The following is a 21,167-nucleotide window of genomic DNA, read 5'->3' as shown; positions in this document are numbered from 1 at the left end:
CTTGAGACACAACTGTGTGCAGCCTACGTCCCGGAAGCTGCACACAGCGTGTCTGATATTTTCTTAATACTCTAGTTATATAATCCGTCAAGCCCGGATAATAGGGAATGTATGCAGTAGATACTGGTATAAAAGATTCATCTCTCCTCTGATTCTCATTAATAAATTTATCTATAATCCTCTGGGGGTAACCACATTTAGTAAGATCCGCCGTGACACGTTCATACTCTGCTTTCCTATCATCGGAGTTACTGCAATGTGATTTCGCTCTATTAATTAGCGTTCTTATCACACTGTTCCTATGATGGTTGGTCAGGGCTGAATTATAATGCGTATATTGCCCTTTACACATCGTTTTTCTAAAGACTTTTGTCTTTAACTGCTGGTCTTCCCTACAGACCAACACATCCAGGAACGGCAGAACTCCTCCATCTTCAACTTCCGATGTAAATTGTATGAATTGGGAGAAGCCATTTAAGATATTCAACACATGATCTTCACTCCCCTTCCAGACGATGCCACTATCACCGATCGGGCGCATAGGTTCTGGGACCGTAAGTGGCTCGAGAGTTTGCGGATCAGCTCTACAACCAACATTAATAGGGATAGGGGTGTACGGATTCACCCCCTTTTAGAGACTATTATCCTAAAAAAGGAAAAAAGGATGAGCGGTTCCGTACGACTTCCGTTCGAGCCACTTCCGGTTCCACAATGCAAGAGAGCGGACCACGTGAGAATGGAAACATGTGATGCCTACCATTACTCTGCTGATATTTAAAGGTGTACTGAATAATAGAGAGTACTGCTGAAGAAGAAGGCTGAAGCCTTTGAAAGCTAAGGGATTTTATCGCTTTTAACTTAGTATATTTTAATGCATTTTAATCTTGTGTTTTAATCTTTTAATATTGTAATACGTATATTAATTTTGTAAATACAGGTTATTGTAAATAGTTATCAAGATTTGTTTTATTTTATTTTCATTTTATTCTACTCCATGAAAGGTTAGTGAAAAAACGCTAAGAACGTAATATGAATATACCCAACCTCAGAGGCCTATTTGAGGAGTCACTATGATCAGGTTATAAAGCAGTCAGATGTATGAAACAACTTTAACATTATATATCTGGATTTAATGAGGTATTTGATATGGTTCCTCATGAGAGATTATTATATACATTAGAGCAGGCTGGGATAAAGGAAGATACATTAGTGATCACAGGTTGGTTAAAGGCCAGGACACAGATGGTGGTCATAAATGGGCACTTTTCAGAGTGGATTCAAATACCAAGTAAGGTCCCTTAGAGATCAATACTCAGACCTATCATTTGCTATTTTTCTAAATTATATTGATGAGGGAATCAAGGGAGGCTGTCAAAGTTTCCTGAGAAATTAGGGAGGGTGGTAGTAGTAGTAGTAGTCGTGGCATGTGATGCAAGAAAGCAAGTGTATGAGCTTATGCAGCATCAGCCAAAAAAAAAAAAAAAAAAAAAATTACAAAACAATCCCCTCTAAATATTTTTCCAGTTCCTCCTTAAATTTATTTAACCTATCAACTTCCACAATGACAGATGGAAGTTTGTTCCAGCAATTAACCACCCGCTGGCTAAAGGCAAATTTCCACACATCTATTCTACATCTGTCCTTCCCCAATTTCAATTTATGCCCCCTTAGGTTCGTAATCTGAACAAGTGGAAGAATCCCATCAGAATTCAACATGCTCAACCCATTCAAGGCCTTATACACCTCAATCAGATTACCTCGCAGGTGCCTGGTAAATGATCAGAACCAGGCTATGCTGCTTCAAAAGGATTTAGCCTTGATAGAGACAAATGATGCAAAAAAGGCAAGCTAATACAGCATCAGCCAAAAAAAAAAATCCCATTTTCACCCATCCATTTGGTCCAAAAGTTTGTCCACTTCTTCCTTGAATTTATTTAAGATGGAAGTTTGTTCCAGCAATCAACTACCAACTGACCAAAGGCAAATTTCTGAACATCTATTTTAAAAACTGTCTTTCTTCAATTTGAATTTTTGCCCCCTCAGGTTTGTAATCTGAGCAAGAGGAAGAATCCAATCAGCACTGAGCCTTCTCAAACCATTCAAAGCTTTATACACCTCAATCAGATCACCTTGCAGGTGCCTAGTCTGCAGACACTGCAATTTGCAGAACTTAAGCCTTTTTTTGGTAAGAGGGCCCATTCATTCACCTCACCAATCTTGTTACCATTCTCTGTACTCATTTCAGCAACTCTACATCCTTCCTAAAAAATGGGGGGGGGGGGATTTGTTTTTTTTACACTACACACACTGACCTTACCTTGACAGAGTCTGCAAATATATAAGTACAAAGTAACTAAGCAGAGTTGAACTTGTGTTCTAGGAGCCGCCCACACACACTGACCTTACCTTGACAAAGTCTGTAAATCTATAAGTACAAAGTAACTAAGCAGAGTTGAACTTGTGTTCTAGGAGCCGCCCACACACACATAATACATACATCCTTCCTAAAATGAGGCCTCCAGACCTGTATGCAGTACTCAAGGCCTGGCCTAACCTGACCATTGCCTTATACAAAAGAAAATATCACCTCCTTTTTCCTACTGGCAAAATTCCTGGATACCCCATGACTTGCTCTGGCAGCCTGTCTGCACTGCTGAGAAAACTTCACATCTGACTGCAAAATTACCCCCAGGTCTTTTTCATTTTCTACTACCTTGAGTATAGTAAAACACAGTTACGTTTCTCTGGGGTTACTGCTGCCAATATGCAGTACTTTGCATTTATCAATGTTAAACTTCATTTGCTACTTCTCAGCCCATTTGCACAACTTTTCTAGATCCTGTTGCAGTAGCATGCTGTAATTACTCTCATTAACAACCCTGCCAACTTTTGTATCATTTTTGTATCACTGATAAATACAGAAAACAACAATGGGCCCAACATCAAACCCTGGGTACTTACTCCACAAAGATCAATGACCACTGATTATGACTGTCTTATCCCACTCAACCATCCTTTTATCCATTGTAGCAACCTGCCCTTAATGCTATACTGCTCCAATTTGTACAGTAATCTTCCATGTGCAACAGTATCAAAAGCTTTCCTGAAATTCAAGTATATGGTATCAAACTTATTTTTTGCATCCAGTTCCTTTGTGACCACATCACATTATCCAATTAAACTGGTCTGAAAAAAACATTCCCCTAACAAACTCATGCTGTGTTTTAATTATCTGCAGTCTTATCTAGATGATCCTGCAATACTTCTTTAACCAGTGACCCATAATTTTCCCCAGAACAAAAAACTAACAGATCTGTAATTACTTGTGTCACCCCTTGATCCCCCTTTGTGAATTGGGAATACATTTGCATACCTCTAGTCAGTGGGGACCTCCCCTGAGTCCAAGGATGCTCTCATAATTATGGCTAAGGGTCTACTTACTTCCTTTCCTTTGCTTCCTTACATTAACCCATGTGCCTTTCGTATGTTTAACTTCAACAATTTCTCCCCCCACTTTGCTCTCAGTTATTACAAAATCATTTAGCTCCCTGTTATAGTTTAACAAGCTTCTTTCTTCCACTTCCCTACAGAATTCCTCATGTGAATGTAGATGGAAAATACTCATTCAGTTTGTCAGCTATCTAAGCAGGATCATCAACAGTTAAACAATCGATATCAAGTAGACCAACCTGATTCATCCCCTTCCTTCTAGAGTTTATATAAGTAAAGAAGTCTTTGCCTATTTTTCTTTATCAACCTTTGCCAAAGATTTCTCACATTCTGCCTTTGTTTGCCTAACCCCCTTGTGACTTGATTACAGACTATATTATATCTAACATAGGCTTCTGTGCTGCTTGAAAATTTATATGCATCCCATGCATTTTTCTTCTCTGCTACGAACCTCATTAGTTCATCTGACATCCATTTAGGCCTAAATCTTGAACAGTATTTCTTAGTTGGTATGAAGAGTAGTAACTTCCAAGATTACTTCCTTGAATGCTTCCCATTTAGAATTTGCTGTAGGTAACATCATCAGTTGGTCCCACTGTATAGAACCTAAAAAAATCTCTGAGATCACTGTAGTCACCTTTACAAAAGCAAAAACTTTTCCTTTTACCCCTGATGGTAGTGACATCTTTAAGCAAATCCCACATTAGTACACTGTGATTACTGCCACCTAGTAGTTCTTTTCTCTGCAAATTGCAAATTCTTAATGCCCGAATAATCACTGCTGATTTGAACTGACTGCAAGTATGGGTTGAAAAATGGCAGATAAAATTTAATGCTAGTAAATGCAAAGCACTGCACTTGGAGAATAAAAACTCAGGAATAGTTTATAGATTAGGCAGAGATGAAATAAAGAATACTCAGGATGAGAAAAACTTGCAAATTATGATACAAAAAAAGGGTATGAAAAGTTCAACAGGCAGTGTAAGTAGGTGGCAAGAGGGGCACATGGTTTTCTGTCAATTATTTATTGGAATTTTGCAAAGAGAAAAAGAAATCAGTATCCCTCTGTACAAGACAACGATGCACCCACACTTGGAATAGTATATCCAGATCCGGAGACTGTATCTAAATAAAGATATACTTATGAAGAAGGTGTAAAGAAAATAAACTAGTTTGTTGAAAGGCATGTAAACATTATCACTTTGAGGAGTAGCTTACAAGATGTGGTCTACAAAGCTTAGCAACTAGGCTACTTGGGGGAATTTGATCAGGGCATAAGGACCTGATGGATTAGTAAAATGAACAAGGGAGGAATATTCTCATTGGTAAGTGAAACAAGGGTGAGAGGGCACAAATATAATATCTCTGGAAGTAACAGTAGACTTCATCTATGAAGCTTGCCTTCAGGTAGCACGGTGTGGAAAGTTGGAATAAACTGCAGTAAGGGTGGCTGTGCTGGAGAGTCTAACAAAATGGATGGGTTTCTGACTATGGGAATGATTTTTTTCCCTGGTAGATGCAGAATAAGTTTGCTTTCTTGCATCATTATGCCATCTCAATACTAATACTATTTACAAATGAGGGCATTCTATGAAATAGGTCTCCTATGGACCCTAGAATAACTTCAGTGGGTTCCCCCACATCCATCTTGCATTATGCAGATGCATGGATCCAAGTAAACAGCAGACACTTTGAGCTCCTCCTTTAGCAGGGCTGCTGTCTCAGTTTTGAATCAATTTTTGTTGCATGTCTAATGTTACTGAACATAACATGCAAAAAATGTTATTATTATTAGCCATATGGTGCAAGGAAGCCTGAGACTTATGTTGCACCAGCCAAAAAAAAAATTCCCAAGTTACCCTGAGAGTGAGAGTGAGAGAGAGAGAGAGAGAGAGAGAGAGAGAGAGAGAGAGAGAGAGAGAGAGAGAGAGAATCAGAAGTAGAAAAGAGTCATCAAGAAAGAGAAGAATGATGATATCTAGCTCAGGCCGTCCCTGGGTGTGCCAAGCCAATACCACATATGAGCCCCTGGGGTAGTACGTTCTGTTATGTAAAAAACAAATAATAAAATATAAAAATATTGTGCTATAATGCTGTAACAAATTAACCTAGCGATCCAAATCAGTCTTACAGGTTCAGTTTTTGGATTTGTTTCTTATAAATTGAAAATGATGCAATAAAAGTTGGAACATATTTATCTTAATAGGATATCCTCTAATCAAAAAATGCCTCTAAACACCTTTATGGCTTATTTTATCACAAAGATTATAACCAAAGAAGCTTTAATACACTATATTAACTGGAACATATTCTTAAATCTCTCTAATTCTGCTAATGTAAATAAGCAACAAAAACAGCTTCAAAATATATCACAACTTATCATCATAGCCAGCAGCATTTTTATTTTATTTTTTTTTTAAATACTTGCAGTCAGCATTGGCAGCTAGAATATTTCATAGAAGTATGAAAACTACTTGACATGATCTATAAATGAGAAAAATTTCCATTGCAGTTTCAACATAAGGTAGTTGGTTCTCTTGCTAGATGTAAATAAAGAAATAAATTTTCTGTTTACACTCTGGTCAGAGGAGTTCACAAGATGGAGAAAATACAAAAACATGCCACTGTAATTAGTAATCAAAGCGGCTTGAACCACGGTCACTCAAAAAGGGTGCACTTTTGTACCCTTGTGCTTGATCACTCAACTACAGAGGCCTTAAATATTTCATTCTGACTGAATAAAAACCCATCACAATTTCAAAATGACCAGCCTAGCAACATTTACGCTGAAAAATGGCCGAATATTTTAAAGTAATTCATGTATACTTCATAAACATTTTTTTAAAAGCAAATTTATACCACTTTAAAATGCTGTATATATAATTTAGTTCTTCCAAGTTCAATATTTTAAAATTTTTATTAATAGCAAAATCTATATCTATAATTGCCAGCTCTTCTGATGGTATGGCTAGAAATATGGGTATGTATACTGTATAATTAAAGCCATATACTACCATAAAAAATAATGGCCCATTGTTAACCTGGCATTGTTATATCAGGTACCATTAAAAAAATTTGGACTAAGGGAGGAGGGTAATTCAAATTAGTGAAAAGTCTGAATTATAGAATATAATTATATGTAAATATTTTCAAGTCAGTTCATAAAAACAAGAAATTTTATGCACAGATCCACAGTACAGAAACATATTAATCAAAGGTAGGTAGGCAGTCTGTCCCCAGCTGTATTATCTTTTACCAAAGAAATTAAAAATGTTCTGTTGAGTAAAGGTCTTGTAAAGGTCTTGTACTGTATTGCTGTTTTGTAACATCATTCTTCATACCTCATCATTCTTCATCTTAGAGTGCAAAAATATTTTTTGAATTCCCCATCATAAGTAGCAAATTTGATAACAAGCATTGAGGCAACTTCTTTCGTGTAATTTAATTTTTTATTCACCAACAGATTTTTTCCCCTTGAAATGCTGTTCCTATTTCATCTTCTAGCCGCATTCTTACGTCACTCAATTAATACCCTTTTCACCTTTACTGTGCAACACATTTTGATATTCTTTATTTCTGATTCCATCTAAATAAATAAGAACATTGTCATAATTTAACAGCTTTTCCATGCACTTACTATGTATTTTGCTTCACTTCATTGAAACTTGCAGCTCGGTTGTAAATAGCACATTTATTTAAAAATTTTTAATATTAGTCACTTTCCTTTTGTCAGCAAATGTTTTAGAGCTGAGTGTGATCTCCGATCAATAAGGTACATGAATAAGGAGGTAAGAAAAGGCATATAATAATGCCATCATCACATAAAATTTCAGCAAAAGGATGTGCATAGGCACTACTTAACACTCAAAATGATATTGTTTTCATTTGCATTTAATTTTTTGGCTAAGGTAAAGAAAGCCAACATGAAAACGTCGGATAACTTACGCGGAAAATTAGTTTCCCAACACTGGACTCTAGCGCTGCTCGCTTGGTAAACAGATGGTAGGTGTCATCGGTCTGGAGCCGAAATCGAGAAGGATATATTGATTGACAGGTAGGCGTGCCAAACAATGAAATGATTGGTGGTGGGCGCAACAGACGACAAGCTACTGTGTAGTCGTTGTTATTGTTGTTATTTGGTTTTTAGGAGCATTAGCAACTAAGACCATATTGCTCTGGGGATATGCGGTGGTCATTCCCTGACCTTTCCGCATCCTCCGTATTTGGTGGTCATGGGCTCAAACCCAGGTCTAATCAAGAAGCGTGTGCTACGCACTGTTGCTCCTGCCCACCTGGCTATGGAGGCACCTTACTGTGTAGTCATTGGTTGGCATTATAATGTGTATTTATGAGTAAAGAACGGTGCATAATAGTTTTGTGATGAACGGTAAACAGGTAATAGTAGCGATGAATCTTTTAAAGATGGAAGAAATTTGTAAGGAAAATAAAACGTTGGTTGATTTTTTGATGAAAACTAAATAAAAGTTTCGTTCCGTTCATTTTTATGTTCTTCATTACGTTTTTTTTTTCTCATTATTAAAAGCAGATTTTTGGAATTCATGAGTGTTTTTATTATGTTGTTGATTTAGGTTTGGTTACGAAAAAAGGAAAAGGTTTCTTTATTTTTCGTTATATTTCGTAACCTGACCTTAAATGGTAGGTTAGGAAATAATAGGAAAAGAAAGATTCTTTTTATATATATATAGTGAATAGCTATTGAGGCGTTGATTGACGTTATGATATGTGTGTATGCACGAGTGTCTTTAAAAATAAAAGTACAGTAATAAAAAATGAATATTTTGTTAATAAACAATTTATGTGCTAGTCCACGATTGTAATCCATGATTGTAAAGAAAATTATTTTGTAAGTTGATGAGAGTATGAAAATCTTCAAGCCACTTGATGCATAGCCCTAAATGTTGAAAATGTCACTGCATACCTCGGGGATAATGTAAACTCTAAGGTGAGCATAAGCTCAAGCTATCACTGGAGAGACAATGATGTCCAGGGATTGAAGACAGAAAGAAATTGCATTATTTTCTCAAACCTGTTTGGTTTAGAAATTAATAAATTAGCTTGTCAATTATATAGAATCAACAATGGAAAAACTGTTAAAAATTTTGAATCACAAGGGAGATGACCACTGTGTACCAATCACCATCCTCTTCAAGTACTTCGGCTACGTCCGCATTTGGTTTCCATTCTCATATACAAATGATATTCAGAGAACCTGTTTTCAGGTTTTTTCAACACTAGCTAGTGTCACTATTCCACTTGAGAACAATTCAGGTTTTCTATCATAATGCAATGACTTTAGTAGAATGACTGAAGTTTAACACTGACAAATGTAAAGTACTACATATGGGAAGCAGTAATCCCAGAGTAACGTATAAACTCTGTGGTACCACACTGATAGTGGTAGAGAATAAAAAGGACCTGGGGGTAATTGTGCAGGCAGACATGAAGTTTTCTCAGCAGTGCAGACGGTCTGCAAGAGTAGACCATGGTGTCTTGTCAATGATATGCAGGAATTTTTCTAGCAGGGATAAGGAGGTGATTATACCCTTGTATAAGACAATGGTCAGGCCACACCTTGAGTACTGTATACAGGTCTGGAAGCCTCATTTTAAGAAGAATGTAGAGCTGTTGGAACGAGTACAGAGAAGGGCAACAAGATTAGTGAATGGAACAAAGGGTTGCTCTTATGAAGAAAGGCTTAAGTTTTGCAAATTACAGTGTCTGGAGACTAGGCACCTGCGAGGTGATCTGATTGAGGTATATAAAGCCTTGAATGGTTTGAGCATGCTCAATGCAGATGGGATTCTTCCTCTTGCTCAGAATAATTGCCTGAGAGGGCATAAATTCAAATTGAGGAAAGACGGTTGTAGGATGATGTGCGGAAGTTTGCCTTTAGCCAGCGGGTGGTTGATTGCTGGAACAAACTTCCATCTGTCGTAGAAGTTGATAGCTTAAATAGATTCATGGCAGAACTTGACAAACATTTGGAGCGAGTGGATGGGTGAAATAAGGGTTTTTTTTTTTTTCTTTTGGCTGATGCTATATAAGCTTGCTTTCTTGCATCATGTGCCTTTGCTAATGCTACAATTTTAGGTGAAATTCAGGGTGAAAGGAAATAAATTTCCCTAGTTAATAAAATTCTGGATAATCCACAAAATAAAAGAAAAATAAGATATACAAGCTTTATCTTACTATAATACAGCATGAGAAGGTTTTAAATAAAATTTAATAAGTACATATTTTTTGAAAAGGAAAACAATTTTTTGATTTTTCCTTGGTCAGCCTGCTTGCATTTGGCACTATGTAAATTTCAAAGCACAATCTTGTCAGAAAGAGCAGTGTCTCCTTTTTTTCATATAGTGAAGTAGAAACTCTATAAAAGACAAAACAGGCCTGATTGGAACTGTAAAGATGCTGGTTAATCTGCTCCCAGATAATCTGGAGTCTATTGTATTTATGAGTGAATGCTTAAAAGGTAATTTATCTCAGCACAAATGGGGGTGGACTTGCACAAAATACTGGTATTTCCCCACCCCCAAAAGTATTTCAACAATGAAACATAATATGTAGTATATTGTCTAGAAGTTGCTAGACAATTTGCATGTGACCGATATCTGACAACTGGAGCACTTTAAAATTGCTTTCACAAGTGCCAAATTTGATTACTGCATATCTCTATAGAGAATTTAAAGTAAACAAATTTTAATTATACATAACTTGTATATAAAACTATCTTTTCAAGAGTTAATACAATCAAATGAATATTATGTAAGAATATAATACCATAATTCATACCTATAAGATGGTCTGCTTCCAGAGTTACTGACAGGATTACCCAAAAGTGTAGTCCTTTCATTAGGTTCTCCACTCTAAACAAAAAAAAAAAAAAAAAAAAAAAGCATTATTGCAGAAAACAGTATTTCGTATTGTGCAGGTCATAATTTTTTTTTTTTTTTTTTTTTAATTTGAGCATAAAAGCTGTAAAAAATAGTCTTTAAATATAAAATGTTGCAGAAATACTGATATGATGAGCCAAAACACTATCACCACCTACCTAATATGATGTTTGTCCTCCATGTGCAGCCAAAACAGCTCGTTCCCGGTGAAGCATGGATGCTACAAGATTTCTAAATGTGTCTTGTGGTATCTGGTACCAACATGTAACCAACAGATCCTTTAAATCCTGTAAGGTCTGTGGTTAAGATGCCACAGATCGGAGTTGCTGTTCCAACACAAACCACAGATGCTCAATGGGATTGATGTCTGGGGAATTTGGAGGCCAGGGAAAAACCTGGAAGTCTTCCTCATGTTCCATAAACCAGTCTCAAACAATCTGAGTGATGTGGCATAGTGCATTATCCTGATGAAAGACGGCACCACCAGAGGGGAAGACCATTGTCATGAAAGGGTGTACCTGATCAGCAATGATGTTTAAGTAGGTGGTACACATCCGAGTGCCCGGCACATGGATGATTTGACCCAGGGTATCCCAGCAGATGCCCAAAGCATGACACTGTCGCCACTGGCTTGTTTTTGTCCCATAGTGCATCCAGGCGACATCACTTCCCCAGGTAAACGATGCACATGTACCCAGCTGTCCACATGGTGCAACAGGAAATGTGATTCATTGGACCAGACGACCTTCTTCCAATCACTCAAGGTCCAGTTTTGATGCTTGTGTGCCCATTGTAGACACTGTCACCAGTGAACTGTGGTTAGCACAGGCACTCGGAGCGGCCTGTGGCTACACGGCCCCATTTTCAGCAGGGTTCGATGTACCGTGTTGTGACACATTACTCCCATCACCAGCATTCCAATTACCAGCGAGTTGCGCCACAGTCGCCCTTCTGTTGCCACGTACCACCTGGAAGAGCTTTCGCTCCCCTTGAGCATCGATGAGCCGTGGTCATCCAACACCTCACCAGCGGTTTGTGGGTTCCCCCTCCTCGGACCACTTTTGGTAGGTGCTAACCACAGCTGACCGTGAGCACCCGGCCAGCCATGCCATTTTGGATATGCTCTGACCCAGGTTGCCTGCCCAATACAATTTGGCCTTTGTCAAACTTGCTTAAGTCCGCTGCCTTTCCCATCTGAAGAACAAGAGTAACACTGATTAACGGAGCTCAGTATCAGGTTTTTTTATACCGCGTCCCAAACTGTGCATGCACCTTAGTTCACCTGCAGTTGCTTTGATTTGCATAACGACTCACTGGTCATAATGTTTTGGCTCATCGGTGTATAATGTGATTTTTTTGCTATACATACACGAGTATTTCAATACCAGTATATGTATATTTCAATTGAAATATATTATATTTCAATATATATTTCACCAGCAATTCCAAAATTATAGGCTTCCACCTAAAATTGCAAAAATCATTGATATGTCAAATCTTGTAAATGTTCAAATAATATTTGAATTCCTGCCAAACTACTATATTTAATATTTCTACAATGAATGAATATTAATGGCATCTTCTCTTTGATGCAGGCATCAGTTGACTTTCCAACATCTAGGAACACTCCACATGTGACATTTTTTCGTGTCAAAAAGAAAATCATACTACACAGGCATCTCCCCTCCTCTGCATTCTTAATTGGGGCTGTTAAAACAGACTACTAAGTGAATCCATTTCTTGTCATAAACTGGAAAAGCACTGCAGCTAGTGGTGTAACTAGGGTGAGGCAGGTGGGGCATGTGTCCTGGGTGACAAATTTGGGGACACCTTTTTATGGTTAAAAAATGCAAAAATTCCAAAAGAACAGTTTTAAAGGGGTACCATTTTTTTTTATTTGCCCTTGACACCATCAACCCTAGTTATGCCTAATTGCAGCATTTCCAGTTTGGCTGGCAATCCAGTCATTTGCTCATTAATTACAGTATAGGTTAAAAGTAAATTTAAATCAAAGACCACCTCTTTGAAGGCAAGCACTTTGAATTGTAGCTGAATGGAAAACTGAATTCAAGGGCATCAAAAAAAATTTTTTTTTTCATAGGTCCTCTAGGGTACCCAAAAACCTGCTAATGAGTAACTCCTTCGAAGGCTTTCTGCATGAACTGCACTCTGGAGGAGCTCTAGAGGAGGATATAAAAAAATACAGTGAGCTAGAGCAAACAAGCACAGAGTGAACTGTGTTGCAGTGGAAGATAACTGTACTTTTTTCTGGGAAATCTTGGTATATTTGGAATAAAAAAATAATTGAAATATATTTAAAACTGCTGAAATCATTTATAATGAGGCTGCATTCACCACTTATAAAAAAAAAGTAATGAACTATTAGATTAATATTAGCCAATGATGCAAGAAAGCAAAGTTATACAGCACCAGAAAAAAAAACCAAAAAAAAACCCTTCCCACGTCACCAGTCCACCCCTCCAATAATTTTTCTACTTCTTCCTTCAATTTATTCAACAGATTCCACAACAACAGATGTAAGTTTGTTAAAACAACCAACTGTCCACTGGCTGAAGGAATGCTTCTGCACATCTATCCTGCAACCATTGTTCCTTAATTTGAATTTATGCCCCCTCATGTGTGTAATCTGAGCAAGAGGAAGAATGCCATCAGCACTGAACTTGCTCAATCCATTTAGCATTAAACACCACAATCAGAAAAAAAAAAAAAAAACTTGATAATAAAACTCTTGATAACAGTACCTTTTTGTTCCCCTCACCAATCTTGTTTCCCTTCTCTGCACCCATTCCAACAAACCCACATCCTTAAAATGAGGCCTCCAGATCTGTATGCAGTACTCAAGATGTGGGCTAACCATTGTCTTACATAATGGAATAATCACTTCCTTGCCCCCTGCTAGCAAAAATTCCTGTACATCATTAACAAAATCCTATGAGCTCTCCCAGCAGCCTCTTTGCACTGCTCAGAGAACTTCAGAATTGAGTAGATTCATGTGATTGAGATGTGAGATATTATAATTTCTTCTTGATTGATGGAGTGGTTGTTGTGAGATGTAAGAATTGCCATACGATAAATAAATAAATAAATAAATAAATAGAGAACTTCATATCTTACTGCACAATTACCCTCAGGTCTTCATTTTCCACTACCCTGAGTATAGTACTATACAGTTGGTACATTAACCTGGGATTAATGTCACCCATATGCAGTACCTTGCATTTGTCAATCTTAAACTTAAATTGCAATTTCTTAGCCCATCTCCTTAATTTTTCTAGATTTGTTGCAGTAGCATACCTTGAGTACTGTCATTAACCACCCTGCCAATAAGTCCAATATACCTTCATCAATACCATTAAAAAATATTGAAAACAATGATCCCAACACTGAACCTTGGGGAACTCCACTAATAACATTAGTCTATGAAGAGCAGTGTCCATTTATAACCACTCTGTTTCCTTCCACTCAACCATCCCTTTATCCACAGCAGTAACCAGCCCTTAATACCACACTGTTACAATTTGTACCATAGTCTTTTATGTGCAACAATATTAAAAGGTTTCCTGAAATCCAAGTATGTCGTGTCAAAATTATTTTTTGCATCATAGTATTCAATCAGATTGGACTAACATGGTTGCCACTTAACAAATCCATACTGTCACTGCAATATAACTGCATTCCTGTCAATATGGGCCTAAATTACTTCTTTAACCAATGACTATTATTTTCCCAGGAACAGAAGTTAAGCAAACAGGTTTATAATTGCTGTCACCTTTTGATTCTCCTTTGCAAACTGGGGACACATTTGCACATCTCCAGTCTATAGGGACCTTCCCCAAATCCAGATGCTCTCAAAATTAAGACTAAGGGTTTGCTTACCTCCTTTGCTGCTCTCTTTAATATAATTGGATAGATCCAATCCATCCCAATGCCTTTTTACATTTAGCTTCAGGAATTTCTCTTCCACTTTCCTCTCAGTTATCACAAAATTATTTAGCTCTCTGTTGGAATTTGATAAACTCCTGGCATCTCCTTCATTAAAAAGTAATTTTTCACATATGAATGTAGATGAAAAATACCTATTCAGTTTGTCAGCAACCTGAGCAGGGTCATCAACTGTTAATCCATTCATATTGTTTTGTGTTTAGCTAAGGAATTTTACTTTTTAGTAAGGACATAACTAATTTAACACTGCGATCATAACGGTATAGCGTAACGCATATCTTGAACTTGATAGCATAAGGTATAATGTAAAACTCAAATAGCATAATATGTATCACTGCATTTAGGAATCTATTAGCTTAGTAGTATTGTCAATTAATCAATTAAATTTATTAATTTTCATTGTTAATCAATTAAATTGTATTTAAATGGAAATCATGCCCCAGACTATAGCAGCAATGCAATAGGCACAAAGTAGCAGCTCGGGGGGGGAATCAAAGGGTGCAGTTCTATAACTTATCACAGGCTAACAAAATGTGTAACTTGTGAAATGTTTGCAGACTTTCTGGAACAAGACATGATCAAACCAAAGGGTTTGATCATGTCTTGTTCCATTGTGTGTGTGTGTGTGTGCTTGGTGCATGGAGTGTGAAGAAATTAGGCACGAACTCGGCATTCTGATGGGCGTTTATGAGTTTGAAGAATAAGGTGTTTTTTTTTTTTTTGAAGGAATTAAAATGGGGAGCCCACAATTGTGCACCAGATAGCACAGTGGCAATCTCCAAAGCAGAATGTACTGCTCCACCAGGAGGTGGTTATTGTCAGGGAAACAGGAAATATGTTATTCAAGGTGGAATCGGACTGGGGTATGTCTGCCAGGGGAAAAAGTATATGACATTGTAGAGCAAATATCATCTTTTAAGGACACAAAAGGTGATACTGTTGTACAAGTTGGCACTAATGATATTAAGAGTAGGAGATCCGAGGCCTTTACAAGTACAGGGCAATGTTAGGGAAAAGTAACAAGTTAGGATTAAATTCGAAAGTGTCTGCAATTCTGCCCAGACATGATAAGAGGGAGTATCTGTTGGGAGCCTTCTCAATCAATCCAGCCCTGGAGAGATTGTGCAAGGAGAATGGGGTAGAATCTCAGCATGATCTGTGCTTAATAACGGGAGAGACTGTTTTTATAGGGGTAGCATCCACTTGAATAGAAGGGATGCAAGAATATTTGCTGATGCTATGTAGGCAGTGAAAGCTGGGTCATAAAACTGCTAGCTTCAGGGGAAACACTTCCTAATTTATTTCACAAATATAAGTGGTCTCAATTCCAATCTCAACGATGTCCATTTCCATTTGCAGTCTGCCAAACCCCATGTACTTTTTCTGACAGATTCTCAGTTATCGGTTGATTCAACTACTGCTCATCTCAGTTGCCCAAATTATTCACTGTATGATTCCTTTCGCCTCAAAGGTGGTACTTGTGCATATCTCCGTTCCGATATTCCCCATCAGAGACTTGGTAATTTGGAATCTCCTCTTTTTGATCTTCTCTGGCTCAAAATCTCTCTACCTCATTGTGTCAAATTTATCTGTTGTCTCTACCGTTCTCCCAACTCCACTAATCACTTGGAGCTCTTTGACTTCCTCTCTTTGCAACTTTACTTTCTTCTATCAAACTTTCCTAACAGTGAGGTAATTTTCCTTGGTGATTTTAATGTTCACAACTCCAGCTGGCTTCCGTTTTCTAGTCACACCGACCCAGCTGGTCGAGATGCTGAGGCTTTTGCAATTACTAATGACCTTGCACAGATTGTTCATTTATCTACAAGAATACCGTACAATCCAAACCATACAGCCAACACGCTTGATCTTTTTCTCACAAACAACCCTTCTAAGTACACGGTCGAAGTGAGTGGTCCTTTAGGCACCTCAGATCACAACTTGGTGATTGTCTCTTCTCCAATGAAGCCTTTATCTCATGGCTATTCCCAACCTCGTATTGTTTGGCATTACAAGAATGCAAAATGGGATGACCTGCGAGATTTCTTTTCTTCATTTCCTTGGTCGGATTACTGTTTCAAAACTTCTGATGTCAACATTTGCTCAGATCGTGTCAGTGAAATCATTCTTGCAGGAATGGAATCCTCTATCCCACACTTGACTTTAAAATCTTGTCCTTTATCTAAATCTTGGTTTTCCAATAAATGTGCTAAGGCTGTTCAAGAGAAGAACGTTGCATATCGTAACTGGCTTGTTTCTAACTCTTCGGTTTCATTTTCTGCCTACACCAAAGTTCGCAACAATTGTAAAGCAGCTACGAATCAGTCCAAACTAGATTTTGAACAGGCTAAGAGTAGAAAACTTGCTTCTTGCCCTAATGGTAGCCGAGCATTCTGGTCTCTTGCCAAAGCTATTGGCCGCAACTTTTGCCCATCTCTGCTCCCACCTCTGTCCAAACCAGATGGTTCTGTTGTCACTTCAGCCAAAGATAAAGCTAACCTGCTAGCATCCCATTTTTCTTCCAACTCATGTGTTAATGATCTTGGTAAAACACCTCCCACCATTCCCAACACACTCCATTCAATGCCTCCTGTGGTCTTCCATCAAAAGGATGTCAGAAGGATTTTGACGAATCTTGATGCTAAGAAAGCTTCAGGTCCTGATGGTATTTCTCCACTTGTTCTCAAAAACCTGTGCTCCTGAACTTACTCCTGTTCTTTGCCGCCTTTTTTCACTTTCTTATTCCAAAGGTGTTTTTCCTTCTGCTTGGAAATTTACTCATATCCAGCCAGTTCCTAAAAAGGGTGACAAATCCCTCCCATTCAATTATCGTCCCATTGCAATTACTTCTACTCTTTCTAAAGTAATGGAGAAATCAATTAACTGCCAACTCTTAAACTACCTAGAAACCTTCTGTCTGATCAATGATCACCAGTATGGATTCCGTCAGTGTCAATCCACTGGTAATATTCTGGCTTATGTTACCCATTTACGGACTAATTCAACGGAAAAGTTCAAGCAGTTGTTCTTGACATCTCAAAGGCTTTTGATAATGTTTGCATAAAGGTCTTCTAAACAAGCTTCCATCTTATGGGTTGCCAACTGTTTTTGTAATTGGTTATCCAGTTTTCTCTCTGATCACTCACTGAGGGTAGATGGCTCTCTGTCTTCTAACTTCTCCACTAATGCTGGTGTCCCCCAAGGTTCAGTTCTTTCCCCCACTTTTTTCCTCTTGTACATTAATGACCTTCTTCCATTGACTGGAAATCCTATCCATAGTTTTGCCGATGATAGCACACTGCATTCCACTTTCCACTTTGAGAAACCTTGCCCTGCTCAATCAGCTTTAACTTCTCGAAAATCTGCTACGAATTCCTTAAATGCCGATCTCCAGGTAATTCTCCAGCGGGGCAAAGGCAACTTAGTTGATTTCAATCCTTCTAAAACTCAGTCTTGTCTTATATCTCGCAAAAAGGATTCCTTTGCTCTTATGCTTATCTTTCGTGATACTCCGATTTCTAGGCAAAATGATATATCTCTTTTGGGGTGGTGCCCCCAAAACCTCTCTCAGGCTTCTTGATTCCGTTTAGAAGAGGCCAGTTAGGTTAATTAATAATTCGTCTCTAGCAGAGTCTCTCTACTTGCTGTCTCATAGACGTACTATTTCTGCTACATGCCTCTTCTACAGATATTTCCATGGGCGCTGTTCTTCAATTGGCTTCTATAATGCCCGCTCTCTCTTTCAAAACAGTCCGAACACGTGCCACCACCAGCCACCATCCATTTACTGTCCAACTTCAAACTCACAGAACCAGCTTTTCATCATCCTTGTTTATTCATTCAACTGCCGTATTCTGGAACAACCTTCCTTTATATGTATTTCCTGAAAATTACAGTCTACAGAAGTTGAAGTCCAATGTCAACAAATATCTTCTTTTGTCTTTTCAACCTCCAACCCAAGCACGGTACCAAGTTATTATTTATTTGTTATTTTTTTGGTTTTTAAGAGCATTAGCAACTAAGGCCATATTGCTCCGGGATATGTGGTGGTCATTCCCTGACCTTTCTGCATCCTCCATATTTGGTGGTGAATCATATCAGAATGTCTCATAAGATTTTAATTTTCTAGACATTAACTGGAATTTGTGGGTTGGTCACTCACACACTAGTAAGACTTTTGTGGATTTCTTGAATGACTGTTTTCTACAGCAGCATGTTAGAGAGGCAACAGGGGAAGCAATACTCTTGATCTGGTTATCAGCAGTGATTCTTCATGTATTAAGAATCTGCAGGTAAAAGCCCCACTGGGTGGTAGCAATCACAGTGTACTAATGTGAATTTAATTAAAAACATAACTACCGTCGAGGGTAAAGGGAAGGCTTTTGCTTTTGTAAGGATGACTGTAGTGGTCTCAGACAGTTTTTAAATTCTGTGTAAGTGGGGGAAGTAATCAAAGAGGCTACTAGGCTTTTCATACCAACAAAGAAATACTGTTCAAGGCTTAGACCTAAATGGATGCCAGATGAACTACTCAGCATGTTTTTTTTTTTTTTTGGTAGTTGTTGGCGCATCGGCTTCTGTGGCCACAATGCACCTCCCAAGGTTTTTGCAGCACTTTGATCCAAGCCCGAGGCGGGATTTGAACCCGCGACCTTTGGGTTGCCAGGCAGGCACTTGACCCACCCGGCTAGCCAGGTCAGCACTCAGACATGTGGCACAGAAGAAAAGTGCATGGGATGCATATAAATTAGTCTGTAATCAAGTCATAAAGGAGATTAGGCAAGCTAAGGCAGATTAAGTCTCTAACAAAGAATTCAAAGAAAAACATCAAAGACTTCTATGCTTATATTAACAGTAGAAGGAAGGAGTTGAATCATATTGGACCACTTTATGACATGGGTTAACTTTTAATGACCCTGCTCAGGTTACAGACAAATTAAATACGTATTTTTCATCTACATTCACATGAGATATTCTTTAGGGAAGAGAATGCTAGAAGTTAATCAAACTCTAATGAGAAGCTAAATTGCTTTGTGAAAACTGAAAGGAAAGTGGAAGAGAAATTGTTAAAGATAGACATAAAAAAAGCAACTGGGGTGGATGGAACCTATCCAATTATATTACAAGAGGCAGCAAAGGAGGTAAGAAAACCCTCAGCCATAATTATAAGCATCTTTGGATTCAGGAGAGGTCCTTATGGATTGGAGTTGTGCAAATGTATCCCCAATTCATAAAGGGGGGTTGAAAGGCTTGTTTGTTTGTTTGTTTGTTATTTGGTTTTTAGGAGCATTAGCAACTAAGGCCATATTGCTCCGGGATATACGGTGGTCATTCCATGACCTTTCCACATTCTCCATATTTGGTGGTGACGGGCTCGAACCCCGGTCTAATCAAGAAGCGTGTGCTACGCACTGCTGCTCCTTCCCACCTGGCTACGGAGGCGCCTGGGTTGAAAGGCGATGCAATTACAGACCTGTTAGCTTAATGTCTGTTCCAGGAAAAATAACGGAATCACTTGGTTAAAAAGGTAATGCAGGACCATCTGGACAGGCATGCAATTATTCTGCAATCACAGCATGGATTTGTTAGGTGGTGGTCTTGTCTAACCAATCTGATAGGTTACTATGATGCAGTGACCAAGGAACTAGATGCAAAAAATAATTTTTACATCATATACTTGGATTTCAGGAAGGCTTTTGATACTGTTGCACATAAAAGACTGCTGCACAAACTGGAACAATGTGGCATTAACAGCAAGTTACTACTATGGATAAAGAGATGGTTAAGTGGAAGAAGACAGAGGGTAGTTATCAATGGGCACTGCTCTTCATAGACTAATGTTATTCTTAGAATTCCCCACAGTTTAGTGCTGGGCCCATTGTTGTTATCAATGATAGTGATGAAGGTATATCAGGCTTAATATCTATGTTTGCAGATGATACATTGGCAAGGTGATTAACGACAGTCACTAGGGCGAGCTACTGCAATAAGATCTAGGAAAATTGGATCGATGGGCTGAAATATGTTAATTGAATTTTAGCATTGACAAATAGAAGGTATTGCATATATCTGAGATAGCAGTAACCTCAGAGTTGTTGTTGTTGTTGTTATTTGGTTTTTAGAAGCATTAGCAACTAAGGCCATATTACTCCAGGGATATGCGGTGGTCATTCCCTGACCTTTTCGCATCCTCTGTATTTGGTGGTCACGGATTCGAACCCTGGTCTAATCAAGAAGCGTGTGCTATGCACTGCTGCTCCTGCCCACCTAGCTACGGAGGTGCCAACCTCAGAGTAACTTATGCACTATGTAATACTACACTCAGGGTAGTGAAGAACGAAAAAGACCTGGGGTAATTGTGCAGCCAGACATGATATTCTCTGTGCAGTGCAGACATGCTGCCAGGACAACTCATGGTTTTGTCAATGATATACAAAATCTTTGCTAGCAGGGACAAGGAAGTGATTATCCCTTTGTATAAAGCCATGATTAGGCCGCATCTTGAGTACTGTATACAGGTCTGGAGGCCTCACTTGAGGAAGGATGTAGTTCTGCTGGAATGGGTGTAGAGAAGAGCAACCAGACTGGTGAAAGGAACAAAAGAGTGCTCTTACCTAGAAAGGCTTTAATTTTGAAAATTGCAGCATCTCGAGCCTAGGCATCTGGGGGAGATCTGATTGAGGTGTTTAACACCTTGAATGGATTCAAGTTGAAATTTTCCTTGGGTTAGTGGGTGGTTGATTGATGGAACAAACTTCCATCTCTCATTGTAGAAGTTTACAGCTTAAATATATTCAAGGCAGAACTAGACAAACATCTGGAGCAAATGGATGGGTGAAA

The 21,167-nt window shown here is 38.3% G+C and overlaps 1 protein-coding gene across 2 annotated transcripts in view; it reads right to left on the bottom strand.

The window, feature by feature from the left end:
• Positions 1 to 21,167, bottom strand: part of LOC150090623 (ragulator complex protein LAMTOR1-like) — a 56,595-nt gene that overhangs the window by 25,643 nt on the left and 9,785 nt on the right. For both annotated transcript variants that reach the window (XM_090379122.1, XM_090379132.1), the window contains exon 2: positions 10,264 to 10,337. In XM_090379122.1, the coding sequence (XP_090235248.1) occupies positions 10,264 to 10,337 (74 nt within the window). The remainder of the gene's footprint in view (positions 1 to 10,263; positions 10,338 to 21,167) is intronic.

The sequence above is a fragment of the Mastigoproctus giganteus genome, chromosome 1, assembly GCF_048544385.1.
Source record: "Mastigoproctus giganteus isolate SK-2022 chromosome 1, ASM4854438v1, whole genome shotgun sequence".
In the NCBI taxonomy this organism is placed as follows: domain Eukaryota; kingdom Metazoa; phylum Arthropoda; class Arachnida; order Uropygi; family Thelyphonidae; genus Mastigoproctus; species Mastigoproctus giganteus.
Note: the sequence above shows the minus strand (reverse complement) of the source record. Positions and strands in the feature narration are given on the sequence as shown.